Consider the following 24,768-nt stretch of genomic DNA (forward strand, 5'->3'; position numbering starts at 1 on the left):
TGATAAAACGTCTTTTTAAAAATTCAGTCACAGTAGTTTGAGATATATAAAGAGGTTCTTTGTCAACGTAACTACTTAATAAAAGCGTTCTTCCAAATTTTGAATTCTAATTTATTAAAAAACTAGTCACAGTTTCACTTTGATTTTTTCAAATAAATAGGGCAGCTGACTTTCGATTTAGCAAATGAAAAAAATTGGTGCCAGAAATGAAAAAAAGGCGTTTTGTCAGCTTACGGCAGGGCAGTGGTAACTATCAAAATGGAGTTGAACGCACAAACAAAATGCTTGGAAAACAGTTGTATTAGAGACCAAACAACACATTGACATAGGCTTAGCTTAATTTTGAGAACAAACAAGTCAGCAAAAAGACGAAGTACTATTGCTACATACATCGTCATCATGTACATGAAGGAACCCATTCACATTTTACTTACACATTTCTCATTTCTTAATGTTATTTGCTTCATAGATGAAATACAGTTGAGTTCAGTAAGGCCTATAACTATAAGCAGAGGCACGCTGGCAAAAGACATGGTCTAATATATATATGAATAATTTTTGTTCTTGTTATTTAACCAGCTGAGCAAGTCCAAATAGTTCTGCAACATAATTTTATATATATACAAGTACACTTAAATAATTATTACTCTCAGCAATGTTCCAGCAAAAATTTAAGTAGTCCTGTTCACAAAATTAAAGTTAGACTTATTATGTTTTAGTTCACATATTTGAAACAAATCAGCAGTGTAAGTGTAAGAATTGGTTTTACACCAGTGAAAGACAGCAATGCAATATTGTCATCTTTACATCTATATATATATATAGACATGATGAGAAGAAATGTTTTCCAAACATTACTTTCTTCTATGATTTTGTTTATCACACGTCGTTAATTCTGAACAATTCTGTAACTTTTATGACATTGCAAAAGAATATCAAGTCAATACTTTTATACAATCAAAGAAACAATCAAAGTACAGTAGTAACACGAGAACAGAAAGTATAGCTTCAGTCCTTAGCCCTTCCATCTTCCTCGTCTGTAATTCCTGCGGCCCCTGGAAACAGAGAAAAAAAAACCACTCCATGAACAGATAAGTAGGCTACTACGATTAGAACATTTCATCACTTTTACAGTGAACACAATGAACCCAGTTTCAAAGGAAAGTCGGTGGGTTCAACGAAAGGAGTCACCATTTTTTTCCTAATCCTATTCATTAAAATCAACAAAATAACTTTGATTCAACGAACACATAAATAAATGAGTGAACTCCAATTAAATGAAGTTGCTTGCAAGGCAAACAGTCCCCCGCTGATGTGGCTTTGCTCATAACGAAAGGAATCACCATTTTTTTCCTATTTATTAAAATCAACAAAATAACTTTGATTCAACGAACACATAAATGAGTGAACTCCAATTAAACGAAGTTGCTTGCAAGGCAAACAGTCCCCCGCTGATGTGGCTTTGCTCATTTTTCTTGTGACGAGGTTTATCTCTACTCTATTCCAAGAGACCATCGATCACACCATCATGACACGTTTAGCCTAGCCTGTTGCGTACATTGCATGCGGCCAATCAGAAGCCTTCTTTCCCACCAACATATGCAGTATTGACATGTTCGTAAAACATGATGTGTCTTAGTTAGCGTGTGCCGGGGTCGGGAGAGGCCCTACGGGTGGCCAGCACATACACACATGTGACTGTTATTGACTTATTGCATGTCAAAAGTGTTCTGGGCGTGGAAGATCAGCAGAGATACATTATTATAATACATTATATATACGTCACAAATATGATATTCCCCAATTCCCCTCCTCTTCCCCCCAGCAACTGAACTATGGAAGGCTAGCTTAGACATACATCTAGATCAACACATGACTTGCGTACTGGTCTGTGGAAACAAATGTTGCTGTATGGTAGTAGGTCCTACATTGCAATGCAACTTGGTGCTCTCATTGCTATAACAAACACTCGGATTCAACAGAATTGAAGGTGAGACCTGATGACTTCGTTATATCTAAGTTTTACAGTATAGCATTGAATCATTTCTTTAGTGACAATGAAAAATATATTATTATATTTATGTATACTAATAATATCATTTGTAAATGTGATTGCCACAATGCCTTATGAAAACAGGACTGTTAGCTTTCAATTTCAACAATCTCTGTCCATTGTCCATATCTGTTGAGCATAATGAAAAGACACAAAAAGTAAACTCTGTGTAGATGATCCATAAAAAAATGTTTAAGCGAAAAAAAGCAATGGATCTTATTTTTTTTTCTCAAAGCAGGCACTAACCTTCAGGGAGAGCAGATCGTAATTTTCATTAAAATGCAATGTAGGCAAGTGTAAGACCTAATTGTATTAACAACGCTACATAATATACTATACACAGTGGTCTCTGCCCAAGAAAGTGGTTATCAGTAGACAAAAAAAAGCACATTTTTTTCTTGGACCAAGTTTATCGGCCTATCTCAATGGCATCACATAGCTCTTGCCGGTTAGCTTTCTGGGTACTGTAACCCCTAATTTATTCTTAGCTGAAATATAGGAACCCAACGATCTGAAGAGGGTCTCTGCTTTTGTAATATATAAGCTAAGGAAGATGCTTAGGTTACCTTTTCCTCAGCTTGAACAGAGTTTTTGAGGTAACCTTTATATCATCTTGAGAACTGGTGCCTTGGTTTTTTAAACCATCGAGAGGAACAGACATATATATGTACCAATGTACCTGAGCCAATAAAAAATTCTCTAAAATAGACTGATCAGCTGTGGTAGTTCTCAGGTTCATAGACTTAGCCATCAACTAGGCCACAGCCCCGAAACACAGATCTTCTCCTCACTGTGACACTGTTTCCGTCTGCAATAAAAATGAGCTTCCAAAACAGGGCTATAGCATTGCATTTTGACTTTTGTGTCTATCCATAGGCTGATGTGCTTGAAAGTGGGTAGTGCTGTGTGAAACAATAAATGAAGGGAGGGTGTGAGAACGTCTTGTTGTCTTCCAATCATACTGCTTTGTCCACTCCTTCCATCCTCTACAACAAACCTCCCACAGTATTTTACTGAACTTGGCAACATTACACTTAATACAGTAACAGTGTGCATGTCTCACACTTGAAGAGGGCCTCGTTGCTTTTGCGGTCATATCACTACTCTTTTAAGCAAGATGTTTCGTCTTTCAAACAGAGTTTTTTAGGGGACTTTCATTTTTAGAACATGTTTTTAAGCCAATAAATTATAGAAAAAAAATGATGTAACGCATTAAAAGGGACTCTTGTCTTCAGTGGTCCAGCTTTTTACGCAGTGTATTCTTAGACAGAGACCATTGTACAAAATATTCAAAGAACTCAGCCTGTGAGATTTGCAATAAATTGTCTTACGAGATAATTTCCACGTGGTCAATAGCCCACTGGTCAAATCCTTTTCCATCATGACTCGGCTGCCACCATCTGAACTGAATCCCCACATCTTTGGCTCCCTGGGGGACATCGTATGCTGCTCGCTTTGGCCGCAGGAAGTCAACTGGATCATGTTGTGCAATCACATGCCACTCTGAACCCTGCAGGATGTGAAAGTCGAATATTTTCATCATTTTTTACACTTGTGAGAAGTTTTGTTTTGTTTTAGTAGAGGTTTTACGGCACTTGCTACTGCATAAGGTCATATGAGCACCAAGGGGTGGATGTCAACAGAAAAGTCCTTACAGGGAATCAGGCTTACTCTGCTCACCTCTCTAGCTTAAACAGCACAAAGTTTGTTTCGGCTATCAAGGCACCCCGGAAATAGCGGGTCACAAGAGTATGACAAACAATCAAAAGAAGTAGAGGAAAATGACGATAGAAAGGATTAGGAAAGAAAAAGCAGCAGTTCCCTGTTGCAGTTCAGGCACAGTCATGAGCATGACATTGATGAATCAACCCATTTACAATTCTACTGTGCATAAGAACTCAAGATGTTAATGTTCCCACCCTTTGGTAATTTGGGAATGGCCTAAAGACACTTCACTCAGAAGCACCACCCTGGGGGGGGTCTGAGAAGTTTCATCACCACAATGCTTAGGAATGATAAGAAGAACATGACTTAAGAGGATATGGGAAAAGAAGATAAAGGTACCGGAAACAACTACGTCAGTGGGTGGGGCAGACAGACCGAAATGCAAACAAGAGAGTGATATCCTTCAGAATTCACAGATGATAGTAATTGTATTGTAAGTAGCAGTCATTGGGGGGTCACATGACATTAACCCTTTGAGCTCTAAATCTTGAAATTTTTCTCAAATCTCTATCCCTGGACATTTTTTGCAAATTTTTTCACACTGTTTAGGGGGCACATACACAAAAAGACAGAGGGGAAAAACTTGGAGAAATAAGCACATCTGTTCACCCCCTTGTTTACCTTATCCAAAGGTGGAAATATTGTAAGATGACAAACAAGAAATAAAGACAGCACTTTTGACGGACTACACAACTCATCATGCTCAGGGTAGTCCGTGTCCTGGTGAAACGGCCTTACGGTATACATCAAAATGTTGCCCTGGCTGGTTTGCCTGCCTAACGTGTTCAAAGGGTTAAATTTAAGCTCGCCCCAAAGAAATACAGTGAGTCCCGCTTAAACAGACTTCTACGAGATCTTCAGGGTTTCTTTCATTTAGTGAGGTTTCGGTTTAGAGAGGTTGCACAAATAGAAGAGAAAAAAAAATGGGGATTTCATTTCTTTTGGTTTACCATTGTTTTCGGATTTATCATGTTTGGTTTTACTTTTAGCAGACTCTACTGCAATAGCTTTAACAAAACAGTTGGCTGCGTTTCAATTCTATTTCCTTCGAATTCCTGTTGAAATATTCTTACATTAATAAACTCTTCCTAAGATTATAAACATGATAGAAGTCTGATGCTTGTAATTACATCACAAACAGAACTTGTTGAACGTCCTCATATTCCAGCACCTAAAGTTTGGATGGAGGTTTTCTACTATAAAAACCAAGAACACTTAATGTTGAGATACAAACAAGCAAAAATGATATAGCATTCAAACTGGAAATTAAAAATGAATTAAAAAAAAAAAAAGCAAGAGAAAAAAGGAGAAAATTCTCTAATACAATGCAATCATGCATTCTATAGAACAGAGAGAACGTCTACAATAGTATAAAAAACTGACACTGGAAAGAAATTATTTTCTTTTCATACCTTCAGGTTAATGAACAGACGGAGAAAGCTAACTACTCCTTTATACATGACCAAGTTGAAAACAAGTAGGGCCTACAGTGGAATCCTGTTATAACAAGAGGGACAGGACTGGTGCGAAATGTCCGTTATAGCAGGATTCTGGTTATAAGGGATCCAGTAATAAATTCAAGGGAAATAGTAAAGTAGGCCTAATCTATGAGTTTGGAGTTCTGTTTATTCCTTTTTGTATTTCCTCTGATGATCATTTTGTTCAAAATGATCTCTAGGTCTTACTTGATCAAAAATCGAATCAGGTTTCTTTCTCTAGCACTAGCAGTGTTGACAACTCGGTGTTGGCGATCAGAGAGAACGGGATCTGGCTCTAGGCTAACTCGCCCGTTGTGTTGTCCCCCACCCCACCACACCCTGTGGTACGTTGCGTCTGCTTGCGCACGTCACACATTCACTCCATCTATCACAGCATTGTGACCTCTCCATCCCGCACCAGAGAAGTGAGAGGCACGGTATGCCTAGATAATCTAGACTTGGCTGGCCTATCACGCCATGCGTTCTGCTTGTTTGCGCATGCCACACCCTCCCCACTCATTCGCTCCGGCCTTCATTGTTGGTTCGTGTGGGCTCTCCATTCTTTGTTTCGCTGGATCACCAACAACTTTCTCAACTGGCGAGGTTTTATATGTTTAATTGGTCTGTGCGCTGTGCACAGCAGCAGCAATATTCCGTTATAACCTTCTCGCGTGACTATCTGATTGCGCAAAAGCAGTACATTGTATTTTATTAACAAAGATAAAGAAGGGAAAAAAAGGGGTGTTGGAATAGGGTCTTTATAACAGACTTCTTGTTATTTCAGGACTCGTTTTAAGTGGACTCCACTGTATCATGAAGCAACATTTGGTTGGTAAGTTCTGTACTGTTATTAAAGCAAAAGTGCATGAATCAAGAATAACGTAACATCCTCTTCTTGAGACAGTATTTTTTCCCCTTAGATTTCCCATTCATAGTTTATCTCGAGTAAATAAAACAAAAAATCTCTAGAAACAACCCCCCTATAGTGTTCTCACCTTGTTTTTGCTGTACTGCAACAAAACACCCCGGTACTTTGGTCCATCCCCTAGCTTGACATTGCAGTTGTCAGTCTGAGCAGAGCAGCCAATTTGGATTACAAAGATAATTTTTCTGAAATAGATACAGTACGAGTATGAGAAATTCATCAAGTAATAGTAAGTTAAATCACTTGACAAGTAACACACACAAAAATCCTAAAACATTAATTAACCGTATCCGTACATCACGTTTTACTATCGTATCCATACGACGAGGGGAACTCTGAGCCACCACTTTCCAAAGAGGAAATTTACTCGTTAATCCGATCCGTACGCTTTGCATAGCAGTCTGTCAAAATGATTTTTAGAGAAATACTAAAAGTTTCAAAGAGATTTTTGCACTAGAACTATTCTTAAATGTGAAGAATGCAACCTCGGGGGTACAAAATGACCCCAAGGCGTACGGATAGGGTTAAGGAATCTTACCTACTATAGGTACAATACGTTTTTCAGGGACAAGGAATGTTTTCACCAAGAAAATTTTTGAAATAGATATAAATACATGATATATAGTATACAGTGGAACTTGGTTCAACGGAGTTGTCCGGCCTGGCCTTCAATTTAGTTGAATACGAGTGTTCATATACATGAGGTTTTGGGGTAGATAACTACAAGCATTGAGCAAGTAATGTAGGCTATAATGTACTCGACTTTCTCAACCAAAATTAGTTTGGTTTCAAATGAGAAGCATTTTCGATCATTTCTTGGATTCTGAAGTTATGCTGGAAAACTCCCGGAAATTACACTGAACTCTACCAAAGATAGTACAAGACAAGATGGGCCACTCAGCCTAAAAAGTGTCCGCAGGAAGTATGCTCTTTGCTTTAGATGGCGCTGCAGTCTGTTTTGAAGCTCTCTTTCGTTTTTCCAGAAGAAGAATAGGAATAGCACCTCCTTGCGTGCGCAGATCGACTGCTGTTCATCAGCAGTTCGGGTATGTTCAGTGCGGAGTTTTAGGTTTTTTAGAATTTTAATGACCTCTCGCCCTTCATTCTAAAGTCAAATTAAACGAAGAAAACCATCTCCTTTTCCTCCGGAAGAGGTTTTTTGTCAGCGTAATCATTTTAAAAAAGCGTTCTTCCGAAATTTATCCCAAAACTTGCTAGTTTCACTTTGATTTTTTAAAACTCAAGTAGGGTAACTCTGTTCACAAAGAGTGCGCTTTTGTGAAGAGGGCGCCACCAAATTTTGAGGACACTTTTTTAATTGGCTCAAAGAGAGAAGTGGCCCATCTTGTCTTGTACTATCTTTGACTCTACCAAGCACACAATGTGTAAAAGGGCCAATTTGTTCAAATGCTCGCCTGTGTCGTCTATTATCTAGATAACGTATTGTTTGCCGAACAAATTATGTTGCTGTGTAGAGCCTAGCATAGGGTAAAATTTGAATCCACAATCCAGTGCACAATTTATCACATATATAAATCTGCCAAGATTAGCTTATCATAGTAATATTTATCAGTAGCCGGTGTATCTCGTTTGTATCTCTACTGACGTTCTATGCTCAAGCCAGGCATAACAATTTTAAAATTCGATACTCAAAAGGACTGCATCTGTATTGAAACTTTTCATCAAGACCCCCATCAAAGAACGAAAAGAGTTATTCATGATGCGTGTAATGTTTTTGGTGTTCGTGCAGACCTGAACTAGATCTACATCATCACTTCATGTATAACAATATAACAGACATGAATAGTTTCGTGTACGGTTGGACTTACGCAATAATGGAATGTCACCATTTTATAATTCCCCCTCTTCATTGTGCATCATTTAGTATTAAAATTTTTCAAAAGTGTTTAGTCGTTATCCTAAATTTAGACATTTTCATTTTTAATGCAAAAAGTATTGTAAAATAACAAATCCAGTTTTCTCAATTATCTCAAAATCTCGATTATGTTAAAAGTGCAAAAAAGTGAGTAAGGCCATATTGGCAGCACCATGACGATGTGTGAGGTATTGTGGTGAAATCAGCTGCGCTCGTAAAAATGGTGAAATCAAAGAAAAAGGGCATTTTCCACAAATTTGGCAATTTCTATTGAATTTTGTTTTTTGGCTAAACACCTTTTATGTTCATATGAAAACACATTTCCATGTGAATTTTACTGAAAAACCTTGTTTAAAGGCACAAAACAAGTAATCTTCAGTTTTCAAGGACTTTTAAGCTATTGAAGTTACCAAACTTTGGAAGCCATTTTTTCATTAATTATACCACTGAAACCAGGCTACCCCACCTTCTTCAATCGCAAATATCTTGACTTCTATTCACTCTAGATCAATATTTTTTTCACTGAAAGCAAGGCAAATGAATAAGCTTTCAGATGTTATCAATAACTCCACATGTGCAAAAATTGATGAGCGCCTGATTCCCTCACGTCTTGACACATGTGAATTTGTCACAATGTGGTTGTTGCTACTTACATGGCATTGGTTGTGTCCATCTCAGCTGTGACAGCTTGCCGCTCACCGCAGCCGTTGAAGTAGAGCGTCTTACCGTGGGCGTATGGGAGAAGGGCTCCACAGCCAAAGCCTATGTCTCCACCCGTCACTGTCTGCCAGTAAGTGTTAGAAATTCTCCCCTCAAATGAGTCAAAAAGTCTCTTGAGCAGTTTTGATGGGTTTGGAATACAGGCAGGGCCTAGAAGAGAGAAATTGTAGAATTAAAGTCAATGATGAAATCAAGTTTAACACGGTCACTGTGACTGTCAATCATTCAGCTCAGCAAGCTTATTTTGCGTAATTTATATTTCATAATGCTTTTTTTGTTGTATGACCATGACTTCACAACAGATAAAACTGATAAAATGTTTAAAACGTATAAGGACTAAACTATTTCTGTTGTTGCTGTCATTGATCCCTAAACACAACCAAAGAGCCTTGGAAGGCCTACAATTGACTGTACAGCGAAACTCAAATAACTTATCTTGCAGAGAGGGTATCAAACTAAGTGAAAGGGATGCTTTGCTCAATGTGTAGTTGTGATCTTATTCTATTTTGACGAGCCTAGAGCCACCAGGGAATGGGCGCTATAGAAGTGATCTTTATTAGTATTTATTATTATATTATTATTATCATTAAATGTATACGGGAAGAAAATGCAGTTTCAGAACTTCTCCTGTGGTTCAAACAACTGAACACACACAAGTAGTCACTTACTGTAGTAGCCGTCATCACAGATACATTTTCCGTCACGGCAGTCTCCTCTCCCTCGGCACATGTCTGGGCACTGTTCTCCCACAAAGATGTCGTCCAGAGCCCATGTCACACTGCCGTTCTTGCCGTCCTGGACCCAGCGGAACTGGGTGGATCTAAATGGAAAAAACCCCCGCCAGACATTAATGTAAAGTCAGGCAAACAAAATAGCATAATGTCACAATTTTTCTTTTGATTTGAGGACCTTTAAATCAATGCAAAATATAAGTAGAATTATACTCAAATTGGAAAAATAAAAAGAGAAACAAGATCAACCTCATTGTAAAAAAAATTTAACCCCCCAGTCTATTCAATGATGGCATATACCTTTTGTGGGGGGTGTAATTAAGAACATATTGGATTAAAATTCTTAGTACATAACACCATCACCATAGAAATAAAAATAGAATCTCACGCAGAGAAAGTGTTCTCAGCCAATGGTATTGTGACCCTGGTCCAGGAGGGGACCTGCGAGACGGTGTACTGGCTGTCTCGGTGGTGGAAGTGTGGGTTACACAGGCCTCCGTTCTGGCTGCCGGGGAGGCATGTGGTCTGCACGGGCTCCCACTTCTCCAGGCGCGGGTTCCGGCGATACTCCAGTCTCACCGCCGCACTGTCTGGCACATTACACACATCCAGGAACCGGTCGCAGCCCATGATGATCTGTGGGTGTTGGAGAGATTGGAAAGAATATTTATCATGTCTACCTGCATGTGGTTTTACGACCCTGTACAGCCAAGAAAAATTTCCTTCTAGGACAATAAAGTATTATCTTATCTTATCTTATGACGCTTTGGAATTGTGGAATCAAGAGCTCGTCAGTTTTCGGGCATATGGAGTTTTTGGTATCATCTTAAAAAGCTTGTTTATTTGTGAAATTTTAGATGAAAAAATATCCATTTATCTTAAATACAAGTCGAGATATTTGCGATAGAAGGAGGTGGGGGTCGCCTGGTTTCAGAGGCAGAATGAGCAAGAAAATGGCTGCCAAAGTTTGGGTATTTCCACAGCTTGACAGTTTGTGGAAACTGAAATTTTACATTTTTGTTTATTTAATCAACCTTTTTCAGAAATGTGTTCTCAATTGGATGTCAAAGGTGTTGAGCCAAAAAGCAAAAATTCAACAAAAAATGTCAAACAACAACATTCAGTATTCTTAGAGGAAGTGTGCCTAAATTCTAGAAATCAATATTGAAAAGTATTCAATAAACTGAAGAAACTGACACTCATCTCTACCAGTGGAAGGAAAAAATAAAGTACAGTAAATAAAAGAAGTCTATTCAGTTTTACTACACAAGAAAAGCACTTGGACACACAAACACAACTGATCTCCTTTTATGAAACAAACAATTAATCATACTCCATAAAGAAATAGGTACCAGTTCAGTTTGCAAACAACTCTTTAGAATCTGAAAGTGTCAGCTGTATTTCATTAACTTAGACAACATAGCAACACCAAAGTCCGTACCTTGAACTGCAGCATGTAACCCCTCTGTACAATCATCTGATTGGTGGTGAACTTCTGGGTGCCCTTAGGTTTCTCTTTGTTCCCCTCTTCAGCCCTCCACACCATGGCTGCTCCTTGGTCTTTGAGCCTCTCACACTCCCCATCATCCCCCTCAACGACGCCGTGGGGACTGAACTCATAAGCAGACGGATCATCCTTCGTGATGTCGCCTCCGTCAAATGGCTGGAAGTACTCGCTGGGGTTCACCTCCCACCCTCCGATGTAGACGTCGTCGATGGCCCAGTGGACGCGAGGGCTGGTGCCGACCGGGGCGTCTGCCTGGACCCAGCGTACCAAAGTGCTGTTGGTGCGGGCTCCGACGGGAAGTGTGATGTAGTCACGTAGAGCCGGCCAGTAGCGTCGCGGTGACAGAGCATGGATGGTGTGCCATCTAATGCCTTCAAGTTTTAAACAGAAAAAAAAGGAAAAAAATTAACTCTCTCTCATGTTGAATCATGTATGGAAAAGCATGATGGCAGTTTGTTAGTGTCTGAGCTCTTAATCAGTTGCTAGTTTTGTATGCTTCCTGGGAAGCCGAGAATGTTTCTGGGTGTTCTAGTTCTCGGATCTGCTGAGGTACTGGAAATGACAGCTGTAAACTGTAAAGGCAACAGAGCATGGATATAATACACTATATATAAATACCATTGTTATTATTATTATTATTTTAAGAGGATATAGAAGAAATCAATATGGGCACCATAGAACATCAAGGCATTTTACCTGTTGACGCAGATCACAACTGAACATGAATATGAAAACATAAAAACACACTATTCTGTTAATAAATTTATAGCAAGACATCTTTAACAGAAAGAAGAACACCACACTGCATTTGCCTTAAGGGACAGTCTCTGCATAAGGGGAAGAAAAAAAATCTTAATAAATATATCCCCAGTACTCGGCCAATCTTGAAAGAGACATACACACCTCCATCCACAGAATACTGAAGGTAGACATTCTGGACTTTGTGATCTGGAGGCCTCAAGCACACAGCAGGTTGGGTTCCTTTGCTCCACATGTAGGCGGTGTACTGGATAAATCTGAAAAATGGCACAAAGCCCACACCAGTGGAGAAATGAAGATAAAAAAGTGCTATAGAATAGAATGGTAGCTCCCAGGCTTCTGAAGTAACTTATGGGACTTTGGCTTGGGAATAATCTAATTTATGATAATAATGATGATGATAATAATAATAATAATAATAATAATAATAATAATAATAATAATGATAATAATAATAATAATAATAATGAAAATAATTTCTTCAGTGCCCACTCATGTACAAAACAATTTTAGGCCATACTTTCATCTCAACACAAAACACAAGTAAATGAACATACAAACGTACACTCTTTAGATTAATACTAACACATAAGCAAACATTCATACTATGACAGCATAATGGATAACAATTACATGTACATCACATTATGAATATAAGAGTACTTTGAATAAGAAAGACTATCTATCAAAATGGCGATGCGGTTTGTTTTTTAAACGAATCTCAAATTTTGCTTCCAACTTTGTATCCCTCAAGTACAGTGGGAAAGAGTTCCAGAATAATGGAGAAAAGATAAGAAAAAGACCTTCCAGCTAGTTTTTGACCTCCTTTCTCCCCTTTTCTCATAAGAGACTGACCTCCTGATCTTAGAGATCTTGTTGATAAATAAACATGAGTGAGGTTGCTTAAATACAAGGGGGCTTTATTGTTAACACAATTATGGCATAGGAGAACAATCTTGTAAGTAATTCTAAATGCTTTTGGGAGCTAAAAGAGTTTACCTAAAATTGACGTGATATGGTTGTTCTTTCTCTTTTTAGACACAATTCTCGCAGCTTAGTTTTGAAAGCGCAGAAGCTTCAAGTAACCTGACAGTATACAGCTTACAAAGTATTTTATTTATTTATTTATTTTTTTTATAGTAGAGGGTTTTACGCCACTCGCAACTGCATTAGGTCAAATGAGCTCCAAGGGGTGGGTGTCAACAGAGAAGTCTTTACAGGGAATCAGACTTAGACTGCTCACCTCTCTAGCTTCAACAGCACAAGGTCTGCTTTCACTATCAAGGCACCCCAAAATAGCAGGTCACAAGGGAGTGACAAACATACAAAAGAAGTAGAGTAAAATGACAATAGTAAGGATTAAAAAAGAAAAAGCAGCTGTTCCCTTTTGTAGATCAGGCACAGTTATGAGCGTGACATGAGTCAGCCCATTTACAATTCTACTATGCTTGAACGAGATATGTCCCCCCTTTGGGAATGGCATAAAGACACTTCAGTCAGTGGCACTGCCCCGGGGGGTTTACAAAGTATGATCAGTAGCATAAACACATTTTTCAAATAATGCCATCAAATAGGCCCCTACTTTAATTTTCAAACTGCATATAGTGTACCTACATGTCTGTTTCCTTGTTACACACATTTCTGCTATTGCATTTTACTTGCTTTTAAATCTTGAACATGATCATGAGCCTCTGCTCAAACATGCAAACCCAGTACTTTGAGCGTAGATTGGAAATCTGTCAGCGACTAAATCAAAAATGGAAAGTTAGCTCCAGTCATATGTCTTTAATGAAGTAGTTCATGATACCAACACTTTGTGCAGTTGTGATGTGAACTAGCTCAAACTTTGAAAACATTAAAGATACACTTTCACATAGAAGATGAGATATGATATTTCCGTTCTCTACAGTTACAAACAAAATAAAACACTGCATCAGGTTAAGTTATAGGTCTAAGTGATTGTTACAACAATTCTTAAAATGTGGTATATCAAGTTCAAACACATTGCCACAGAAACCCTCACAAACCTGGCATTCCTGAGGTCAAGAGAACTGGTCACCAACTCACGAGCCCCGGGCCCGTTGAAGGTCATGGCCGGCCCTTGTACGACAGTCTCGCATGGCTCCTGTACTTGTCCCCCCTGAGCCCACGGCCATTTGGTGGCGTTCAGTTCCAGCTCCACATCAAAGCTGTCCTTTAGCTGACTCTGGACAGATTAAAGTAAAAAGGTATTTTGATGAAAAAAAAATATTCTTAAAATGAAATGACCTTAGGCTTTAAGTAGAAATTAATTAAATCAGACATTTTTCGTCATTTAAAATTGATATAGGAGGATCCAAGAATACAGCTGTCCTTTCACCGAGTCTATAAATTATAGAATACAAAGCATTCTGAGGGAAAAGAACAAAGGTAATAATAACTTTTTCCTAGTGTTGATGAACAGTTTTAAATTGAATTATATTAATAAAGAGGAGTAAAAAAAATTGGTTTTGAGGTGCAAATAAAGTCCAAACAAGTTTAAAAAAAACTGAGTGAGAACCTATGCTTTACCAAAATTAGGAATGACAAAAATGGCTGCAAAGTCAAAATGGCATCATCAATACATTATCATTGTACTCAAAGGAAAGGACAAATATTGCATAGACTTCTATTCACATAAACATTTATTAACTTTCAAACAATTAGCAGATTTGATAAATAAGATATATCCGAACAAATCTGATTTCTAACAATATTTCAAAGGTTAAAACTTGGCGACAACGTACCAGTACTCCGCCAACGTAAAAGATAGAACAGTCGTCCCCTCCATAACCCTCATCACACACACACATCTCGTCAAAGCAATAGCCGTGACCGTAGCAGTCCTTGTCACAGGAAGGTCCGATGTAGATGTCTCCCAGGGCCCAGTCCTGAGAGTCTGGCATCCCATTGGGGAGTTGCTGCCAGCGGAACCTTGTGCCACTGCAACAAATCAGGGAAGGTCACTGTAAATCACATAGTCGAACCTGCCTGTCCCCGGGGTTTTATGCACCCTGCATAGTTTAACAAAATTTGATCATTTTCTGCATAATTTCTGATTATTTTCCTTTATCATTCTTTGTTAAAGTTAACAGAATCGCATAATTTCACATTTTTGGGCTCAGTTTGCATAATTTCAGAATTTTTTTTTTGGCATAAAGTGGCAGGGACAGACCTGCTCTAACAGCCACCCGTCCGAGAAAATAACAAAATGCCACTTTCCACAACCCCACCCCCTCCACCCCGTGTTTTTTCTCTATAATAATGATACAGTCCAAGTAAGATGTCTACTTGTCTAAAACAATAACTTTTCTCCTCGACAATGGGTGCCTGTCTTGGATAATTCTGACTGCATAAACATACAAATCACACATCTTGACACCGATTTGTAAAATGCTAGGGAACTAGGCCAACACAGGTTTTTGTTAGAGCATCTGAACAGAGAAATGAGTGGCGAACTATGATCACCAATGTCAGTTTCAGATCTGGCACAAGAAGAAGAAGAAGAAGAAGAAGGGGGGGAAGAAGAAGAAGAAGAAGAAGAAGAAGAAGAAGAAGAAAGAAGAAGAAGAAGAAGAAGAAGAAGAAGAAGAAGAAGAAGAAGAAGAAGAAGAAGAAGAAGAAGAAGAAGAAGAAGGAAAAGAAGAAGAAGAAGAAGAAGAAGAAGAAGAAGAAGAAGAAGAAGAAGAAGAAGAGGAGGACGAGGAATTAGAGGAGGAGGTGGAGGACAACAACAACAACAAGAAGTTTTAGTAAGTGTTTTACGACACTTGCAACACAAAAAGGTCATATAAGTGCTGAAGATTAAAGGTGTTACAAGAGAGTAACAAACACAAAAAAGCAGGAGGGGAGATAAAGACGATAGATGTTTGATAGGAAAGAAGAAGTAAACCACACCAGAGCACCCGCCAACCACCCACAACAACAACAACAACAGCAACATCAACAACAACAACAAGTTTACCTAGACACAGGCAGGCCAGTCAGAGGTAGGACCACCCTCCTCCAGTTGTCATGGACCCCGTGGTAGTGAGAGACGGCGATGCCCGAGTGTGGGGAGCAGGACGTATCTCTCTGGCACAGAGACACCAGGTCAGTCCAGGTCATGCCGTGGTCGGTGGAGTACTGGACATTCACCTGCAGGGACATTACAAGAACGTGAGACAAGCATACACACTTGCAGCAAGTCTTTCCCACACATTGGAAATGTGTAAGGAAGCAGAGCTAACAAATATAGATCTAGTGACCAGAAAAATTTTTCTTTAAAAAAAGTGAAAGAACATTCATCCTGGAGCAAGAAGGAGTACTTTTTTAAAAGCCATCGCTCATTCATGCCCAGTAAGGGAGTCATTCGTTGATTAATGTTCCTAATGACTTGCTGACAGGGACACAAGGAACAAAAGAGTACACTCTTGTTTTCATTTCAACTATTAATGTAAAAGCTCTCACTAATTTTTGTAAAAAAAAAATTAAATTATCGATAAACTATCCTATCTACCAGCATACATACCTTCTCATCAGTCTGTCTGTTTATCATACAATCAAAACATGGATTGATCTACTTATGTACTCAGCTATTTACGTCCTTACCTAATCATCCATCTAATTTCACTATTGTGGCAATTTACAGAAGATATTAATTGCCTATACTGATGTACTACTAACCATTCTGCGTCATCCGTGTGGGAAAGCTCAGCTGCCAAGAGATTCAAATAAAAACAACCAAAGAAAGAAAGAAGTTGATGTGTGCTGTACAGGGGATCAACAAATGGTGGTTCTTTTTCTGGGAGGGGCAGTTCTTTTGCTGGGTGAGGGATTTTGGTTCAACTACACCAAAACAGTTTCCAAACAAAAGAACTTCAACTGCACCTATGATTACCCCAAGATGGCTATGGCATTTTTTCAATACCAAATTTTGGTAATAATAATTCATCAGTATCTCATGTAAGGACAACTTACAGGCTGCAAAGACGTGTCCCAGTCCTTCCCACAGCCAACATTCATGGAGAACTGCAAGACGTGGCCATCAGTGACCTTGACCTCACGGGAGGACAAAGTTGACGGCTCCTCCGCTTTAGTCTTGCCAATAGCAACTCCGTCTTTACCGCAGTACTTGCCCACCTCCATGTTATCGGCTGTGATCAGATCCAGAAATTCAAATCCCGAGGTGAAGTTGACAGAGAGAAGCAGTGGATTGATCTCCTCTCCGTTGATGCGGATACCGTCCACCAGCCAATCATCCTTCTGCTCCCCGCCATGTCGCGGCTGCCACCAGCGGACCAGGGTGCCCTCTCGTTTAGCACTCTCTGGGATTCTCAGACTGATAAATCTGAAAGTTTCCATATGTTGAAAAAAAGAGTCCTCAGTTAGACTGCACACATTTAGGAGGGCTCAAGGATTAAGAAAAGCAAGAGCTCTCATGCTACGAGTGGCAAATCATATAATCATTGAAAGAATATATATATATATTATACTTTCGGCAATCTGTCAAATATAAAATTGTGGATCAATATCCAATTAACAACAAAATTCAAAGGTGTTTTTTAAGAACAGAAAATCACTTCTAAATTTTACACCTGAACTACACTATGAATTGCAAACAAAGGATTTAGCTTTTCAGACAGATTTCTTAATTCCTGTTTAACTCATTTCAAATTCCTAAGACTTTCTATTTTAAAGTTCTGGAGCTATAACCTTTAAAGTTTTCACAATCTTGCCCTCTTCATCTTTACAATTTTGCTGCTATTTCTTTGTTGGAAGTTTGACATTGTAGAAGAAACAAAGCATGTCATTTACAAGGTAGGGAACTTGGTCTACTGACTGGAACAACAGACAAGAAAATCAAGCATTCTGGCAAGGATATGGACAATTTAGACACAACATACATTTAAACCTGATGCTTCTTAATGTTGACCAAACTTTTAAAAACTCAACAATAGTAATTCGCTAAAACAGGCAAAGCTTAAAAAAAAACCCCAACCAAACCGTTTGAGTGAACCTACACTGGTGTCCTGTACAGGTTGTAGTGCATCTCCGTGATGAGCTCCCAGGTGATGCCCCCGTCCGTCGAGTGCTCTAACAGTACACCGCTGTCTCTGTGACCAGGAGCTTGGAGACACCCATACAGGAAGTAGAACTGGATGAACATGGCTCCAGTCAAGTTCAAAGGTCGAGTCTCCAGCTGTCTTGAGCATGACTGGAATATAATTGATGACACAAGAGGGAAAATCAATTAAATTTCCTCCTTTCCTTGAATGTATAGATATTTTTCCGTGCTAGGGCTAACACCATTCAATCCTGACTCAAGAACTAAGAAAGCAGTTACCCATTCAGCAATTTAATATGAGCAAGGGCCTGATGAATAGGAGGCAGTAGTTAATGTGAAGATTTTTCATAACTTTAGAAGAGTTCAAGTTGTGCTAAGATAAATGGACAGATATTTTATCAGTCTGGTGAACAAAAAATCCAGCCAATCCTTGAGCCCCATTTAGCTCAGAAAAGCCAAACACTCCTTCTCTTCCCTGGCCAGTACATCGTTTTTACTTGATCAATCCTTGCTATTTCTTCCTCTATGTTCCAATAATCAAGGTAACATATTGGAGTTAAGTTTTCAGCCTGTATTTCCTTAAAAAAAACTTTGTCAATAAACATAACATTTCTCTGTTCTTACACCTTGACCAAAGAAATGAAAATGACTAATGAAAAGAATAGGTTTGGCACATCATTAAAATAAAACACTGAGAACTGACAAAGTTTTTGCAAAAAGAAATATTGACATCACATTTATTGAGAAAAACAAAAATTTTCATTTAAAAAGGTTCAGTTAAGACACTCTATAACATCTGAAACTTGTCAATCTTTGAAATTTTCCAAAAAATTCTATCTGTAAAAACTGACCCCAGTGAAGTGGAGAGCCTGTCCTGCAGACAGTCTACGGCAGGGCTCCACCACCGACGCACCAACAATTTTAGACCAGTTGTTCTCATCAGGACCATCCAGAAAATCCTCCACAAGGATGCTGGGAAGGTTCGTCTCACTCTGCTCACACACAGCTCCAGACCAGCCTTCGTCACAGCTGGGGAGATGGAGAAGTTCACTAAAGTTCAAGGCCAAACTAGGAGCACAGAAAGAGCAACCAGACAACAGTGTTAACTACACAGAAATAAAAACTATTATAAAACACTATTTAAAGCACCTCAGACACCAGATGGCTACGGTACCATGAGCTGTCCCGCCAAGAACAAGTGATTATCTTCAGACTAAGGACACAACACACAAGACTGAGACAACATATGTACAAATGTTTTAAACTAGTACAATCACCAAAATGCCAGTGTGGAGAGGCGGACCAAACTGTTGAACACATCCTTCAGCACTGCAAGACACACAGGGCCCTGAGACAGGAAACGTGGCCAACCCCACTGACGCTACAAGAGAAACTTGGGCCGACAGATGAACTGAGCAGGACGGCCCAATTTATGACAGAAACTAGACTACAAGTGTGATGCGATCGAGAAGAAGAAGAGAAAGACCTGTAACATAATGGACAGGGAAATGTGTCCCTTACCATGGAAGCACTTTGGGGTTTTCCCCCATAGGATACCGAATGACGAGGCTAAAAAGCCATCTCTTTCTACCAACGGGACACCGATGGGTGACAGTGTGACGTTACAAAATCATTGTAGGAATTATCTCCTTTTGGGCATATGCACTTGTTAAAGTTTATAAATTCCTTCCGGAATGTTTTGTGTGGCTTTTGTTGAGAAAAATCAGTTTGTTTACATTGACTGAAGTGAAAATCTTTTTAAAGTATCGAGTAGACCTAGCACAAATGCTGCTTTACAGTGTTGCCAGGATGAGAAGTTGGGTTATGAATGTTTTAATGGTTTCGGTAAGCAAAATTCAGAGACAGAAAAAAAATGCAGGACAGCGATGAGAATCATCTGACTTTGAACCACGTTAGAATGCACTATACCTAAGCATTAAAATATCCCAAACAATTGGTTCAAATAAAGCTAGCAGTGAGACTATAAACAATAACTGCTTTCATATTCAGACTTTTGGAATCTTCAATAATTATAATACATCAGAAGAGGGGTTGCGAAAGAATGTAAAAAAGACAGAATGGAGTTGAATGTGATACTTCAGAAGAGCAATCAATGAAAATGAACTCTTGGCACTGTAGGGGTTACAGCTCAGTCTGAAGTATTATATGACGTTATGGCCACAACACCAAAGTTAGAATAATAAGATAACAGTACACACAGGGGTACCGACGAAGTAAAAATAAAATAGTTAATAATATCCTGGACTAAGAGCAAACCATGCAAATAAAATTTGATATAAGGTTTTCATACTTTACTGCATTGTACATAAAAATAAAAGTTGGTACCATATTTTTAGAATTCAGATATCTCCACGAGACCCCTTCTGTTGGTACAAAAACCAATTAAAACTTAAAAGCACAAAAGAGGACACGAAGAGAAGTGGGATTTACCAAGGGAGTGGAGACGATAACCTGGCGGGCCAAATAAATATAGCTGTGCAGAGTTAGGAATAGGGATGTTGAGCTAAAAGCAATTTTAATAGGTTGCAAAAAGTGTAGGCCTCGTTAGTAGCTTTGAACAAAAAGAATTAAAGCTGATTTCCCAAGATAAAAAAAAAGAGACAGGGAGCAAAAAGGCATGAGGGGGAAAAAGTCTACAATACTCTATAATTCCTAAATTCCAGAAAAGCGTCCCACCAATACGAGCGTAAGTGACAGAGAGTTCCAAAGGGTGCCAGTGGACACTTACACACAGAGGTCTCCCCGGCATTGACCGTGGCCTGAGCATCTGTTGGGGCAAGTGGAGCCCACATACAGGTTCTGTACAGCCCAACTCTGGTCAGTGCTGTACCCTGGTCGCTGGTACACTCTGAACCTTGTGTGGGTGGACCTGTGTTTGAATGAAAAGTTAAAAATAACATACTTTAGCATGTAATGACAATGACAATCGTTATTCATCTCACTGGGAGAAATATGTCTTGGTCGTTTACAATGGCAGCGGATGTTGCTAAGGTTAGATGCACATATGCAAGCACACAACAAGACAGGACATGATTAAATGCATGTTTTACGCGCTGAAACAACCCTGCTCCCTAAAATATTCTCTCTCTTTCCCTCTCTGTTTCATTTGTAGCTCTGTGTGTTCAGTAACCTCACTGCATTAGGTATGAATGAATTTCTATATCATATCTGTGTGTTCTTGCTTTCTTGGAAATATATCATTTACTGCAGTTTGATAATTTATTTGAAATTCGGATGTCTGTCAGTGGATGGCTATGGTCATGTAGCATTGTTTCCACCTTTTTTAGAACATTTGTCTTGTGCAGATATTCAAAGCTATTTAGGTCCCAACAATTGTTTTTTTGCCTTTCTGATCAACTAAAAGCCACATTATGTGGCCATCACAAGCGCTGAGCCAAAAACCACATCACAAATCCAGTGTCCAGGAAACAGCACCATAAGGTATCATGGTTCCATGAGCTTCAGATTACATAACAAGCTTTTCAAAATAATTTTAACAGGGAAAGAATGATTTATACAGGGAAGTAAAGGAAGAAAAAGAAACTTGCTTGCTAAATTAAAAACAAGAAGTGAAAATGTATACATCTGTACATTTTGCCAACAGCATTTCAAGTAACTATTTGTGATAAAGTATTACGCCTTAACTTTGTACAGGATGTAGGCCTATTAAGAAACCCCCAGTGAAGCTTGCTTAATTAATTACAAAGAAATGGATACTATTTTTCGTATGATGCAAGATTACTTTTTTTTTGTATTAAAAAAAAGTGCACTTGAGCATGGAAAGGAAAGAATACTTTTTGTCTATACCCTACTTGAAGGACATTTCATCCAAGAGTTGGTCACTGTAATTTTATATCAAATCTAAATGAACAACACTCTAATTTGCCACTGTGACATAAAATCAATGAGAGAGAGTGTTCTGTGAGTATAACTTGACCACTGGACGCACAGAGCAGAATTTTGGCCTTCAGGTTTGACTGTGAGAGATAGGTGATATGGTCCAGAAAATAATCTTCAAGGTGCAGCCATACAATATATTCTGAGAATTCCAAAATTAATAAATTTCATAAAAAGAATCACTCCATTTAGTGACAGAGAATGCCAAGAGGTGCTAGAAGATACAAACACTCAAAGGTAAAACAGAGTACCTGAAAGATGTCATGGTTTGTCGATGTATAAGTTTAAAGCCCCTTGCAACACTGTAAGTTTAGTCAAGAGGTGGGACTTCCGAATTTAACATAAATCTCCGATACGACCAATAGCCAAATGGGCGGAAAACCTTAAAAACTCCCCAAAACAACCCAAGTTCAGTACACTCTGTTGGGGATTCAAACCACACCATCCATTCCGCAGTCCAGCATGACATCAACTGAGCTAACGTGTATCCTCCCTGAAAGAGTGAACAACAATGAACAAGAGAAAAAAAAAAGCAAAATGAGACATGTAAAGAAGTGCTGCAAAATTAAAAAAAACCCTACTCACCAAGCGCTCTGCGGTACAGGCACGGAGATTCTGTTCCAGCCCGGGTATAAGTCGGAGGAGAACGTGGAGCTGAGATGGTAGGAGCCGCAGCCCACCATAGAGGGCAGGCAGGCCGGGAGCAGCAGCTGCCAAGTCTTGCCCATGTCCAGGGAGTATTGCAGGTACAGAGCTTCGAAAGGAGGAGAAAAAAACACATTTGTGAAGCATTGAGGGGAAATTAGGCGCTTGTCAAAATAACAAAATCGGAGAAACAGTCATTTTCCTGCCAATTAGGCAATTTTTATCGAATTTTTAGCGTTGATTAAAGGCATATATAATTTTTCAGTTTTCAAGGATTCTACAGCTATTTGAATTACTATTTTCTAGCTAATTTCACCACTGAAACCTGAGTGAGACCTCTCCTCCTTCAATTGCAATATCTTGACCTCTATTCGAGATATATGGGCATTTTTTTCATTGAAAGCAAAACAAATGAATAAGCTTTCAGATGATACCAATAACGCCACATGCCCAAAAATTGACGAGAGCCTGATTTCACACGTCGTGACACATTTTTGTTAATTTTATTCTGCTTCAGGTTCTCCTGTGAGATCTCAGACATCATCAACTGCTACTTCTTCCACCTGCAGTGCAACTGATTTTTACATATGTAACTTATATTTTTCTTAGTGATTAAAAAGAGAAAAAATTAATCAAAATGGTAGTCACTTATAGCTGGACGTGCTGTTTGCTCAATTGGCTTTATGCTGGACTGTTGGGAGGAATATCCTTGTTTGAAAATGAAATGGGATGTTTTTAGTTTAGTAAGGGTTTTACACCACTTTCAACACAATTAGGTAATATAAATTTCAAAGGTTAGAGGGGTTACTAAAGAGCAACATGCAAAGAAAAGGAGGAGGTGAGATAAGGACGATAGATGTTTGATAGGAAAGGAGTAGTAAACCCTACCAGAGCACTTGCTAGCCACCACTCAAAGAAAAAAAAATGTGTTTCAGATGAAGGTATTGTAAAGCGCCTAGAGCTGTTTCGTACGTGAGCGGGCGCTATAGATCTGCATTATCATTATCATTCTTTGGCAAAAAAGGTCAGTTTGAACCATGCTTTCATCTAGCTTTTAGCCTCACAACTCACTGAAACACTCTGCTTTTCTGTTCTTTTCCTCATCACACCCCATGGACAGATCAAACTGGAGTATACTGAGCTGGTTCACAGAGACGTCTGCCGTACTTGCATATCTCTCATATTCTTGGCCTGGGGGACAAAGATAATAATAATAATAATAATAATAATAACAATAAAGATAATAATAATGATACTAATACTAATACTTATAATAATAATAATAATAATAATAAATTTCACTCATGTAGCATATTGCCAATAAGAAAATGTTAACAATAAAGCAAACAACATGTGCACCATTCAGTTCCAATAGTGATCCTTTCTCTCAATTTCTCACTCTCTCTTTCTCTCTCTCCCCATTCTTTCACCAGTATATGCATGAGCAGCGAGTTTCATTTTAAAAAAATCCAAACTCTACATACAAAACCAATCACAGCATATAAATGTTTCATATATATGTTTTATCACTGGGAACAAACAGTTCAACAGTACCACTATAGTATGCTATCCTCTTTGAAAGCGCAAGTAAGGATTATTATGATTGAAGGGTGCGGAGGTGAAAAACATGAAGTATTTTCATTTCTATAAATAACCTTTGGCTCCAACACTTAAGTCGATAAATGTTTAAAAGGAAAGAAGAAAGAAGGAGCAAACCACACTAGATCTAGAGCATCTGCCAACCATCCACAACTAAGACTTTTGTCAAAATTTTGATATCCTATAGTATGTTCTGCGTGATAAAAATGTATTTTTCTAGTCAGTTCAGCTTTCTCATAATAATAGTATTACTACAGCAGACCCTAGAACACTCTGAAACATTCTCAGCTTCCTGGGAAAGCAGATAAATAAAAAAATAAAACTATGGAAAGCATACACTGCAAGCTGCAGATTACATACGCTCAAACACTATCAAACTGACAAGATCTTTCGCAGTCTATAGCTGGGTACAAATTCCAATCCAGGTGAATGAAGAAAATTAATGTAAAACGTCTATGCTATTAACCTTTAAAGTGCAGGGCCAAACCGTCTGAGTCACAGTAAGGCTCTGTGCGGGCTCCAGGGTGTTCCAGCCAGGTTGTATTGAGGGGAGCGTCCGGCGAATCTTGCAGGACTATCTCTCCGTACATGTTGCCCCCGATGTATACCTAGACAAGGGGTATACAGAAACAATGAAAATACCCATGATGCTTATCTAGACAGGGGGAATACAGAAACAATAAAGTTAGAAAATGCTAAAGATAGTTTACCCTTGGGCTGAGGAAGAGGAGGAAGATAAAGAGGAGAAGGAGGACTAGGAGGACTGGA

General features: G+C 38.8%; 1 protein-coding gene across 1 annotated transcript in view; it reads right to left on the minus strand.

The window, feature by feature from the left end:
• Positions 1-282: 282 nt before the first annotated feature.
• LOC101846046 (reelin) overlaps positions 283-24,768 on the minus strand; it is a 93,912-nt gene continuing 69,426 nt past the window's right edge. The window contains exons 48-65 of the mRNA XM_013083040.2: positions 24,467-24,608; positions 23,473-23,592; positions 22,342-22,510; positions 20,588-20,728; positions 18,690-18,867; positions 17,795-17,988; positions 16,752-17,121; positions 15,757-15,929; positions 14,540-14,735; positions 13,802-13,980; positions 11,919-12,031; positions 10,950-11,386; positions 9,897-10,144; positions 9,446-9,597; positions 8,711-8,927; positions 6,252-6,366; positions 3,385-3,563; positions 283-1,055 (exon numbers count right to left, since the gene is read on the minus strand). Of these exons, the coding sequence (XP_012938494.2) occupies positions 1,016-1,055; positions 3,385-3,563; positions 6,252-6,366; positions 8,711-8,927; positions 9,446-9,597; positions 9,897-10,144; positions 10,950-11,386; positions 11,919-12,031; positions 13,802-13,980; positions 14,540-14,735; positions 15,757-15,929; positions 16,752-17,121; positions 17,795-17,988; positions 18,690-18,867; positions 20,588-20,728; positions 22,342-22,510; positions 23,473-23,592; positions 24,467-24,608 (3,363 nt within the window). The 3' untranslated portion in view covers positions 283-1,015. The remainder of the gene's footprint in view (positions 1,056-3,384; positions 3,564-6,251; positions 6,367-8,710; positions 8,928-9,445; positions 9,598-9,896; positions 10,145-10,949; positions 11,387-11,918; positions 12,032-13,801; positions 13,981-14,539; positions 14,736-15,756; positions 15,930-16,751; positions 17,122-17,794; positions 17,989-18,689; positions 18,868-20,587; positions 20,729-22,341; positions 22,511-23,472; positions 23,593-24,466; positions 24,609-24,768) is intronic.

This window comes from Aplysia californica, unplaced genomic scaffold (genome assembly GCF_000002075.1).
Source record: "Aplysia californica isolate F4 #8 unplaced genomic scaffold, AplCal3.0 scaffold00010, whole genome shotgun sequence".
NCBI lineage: Eukaryota > Metazoa > Mollusca > Gastropoda > Aplysiida > Aplysiidae > Aplysia > Aplysia californica.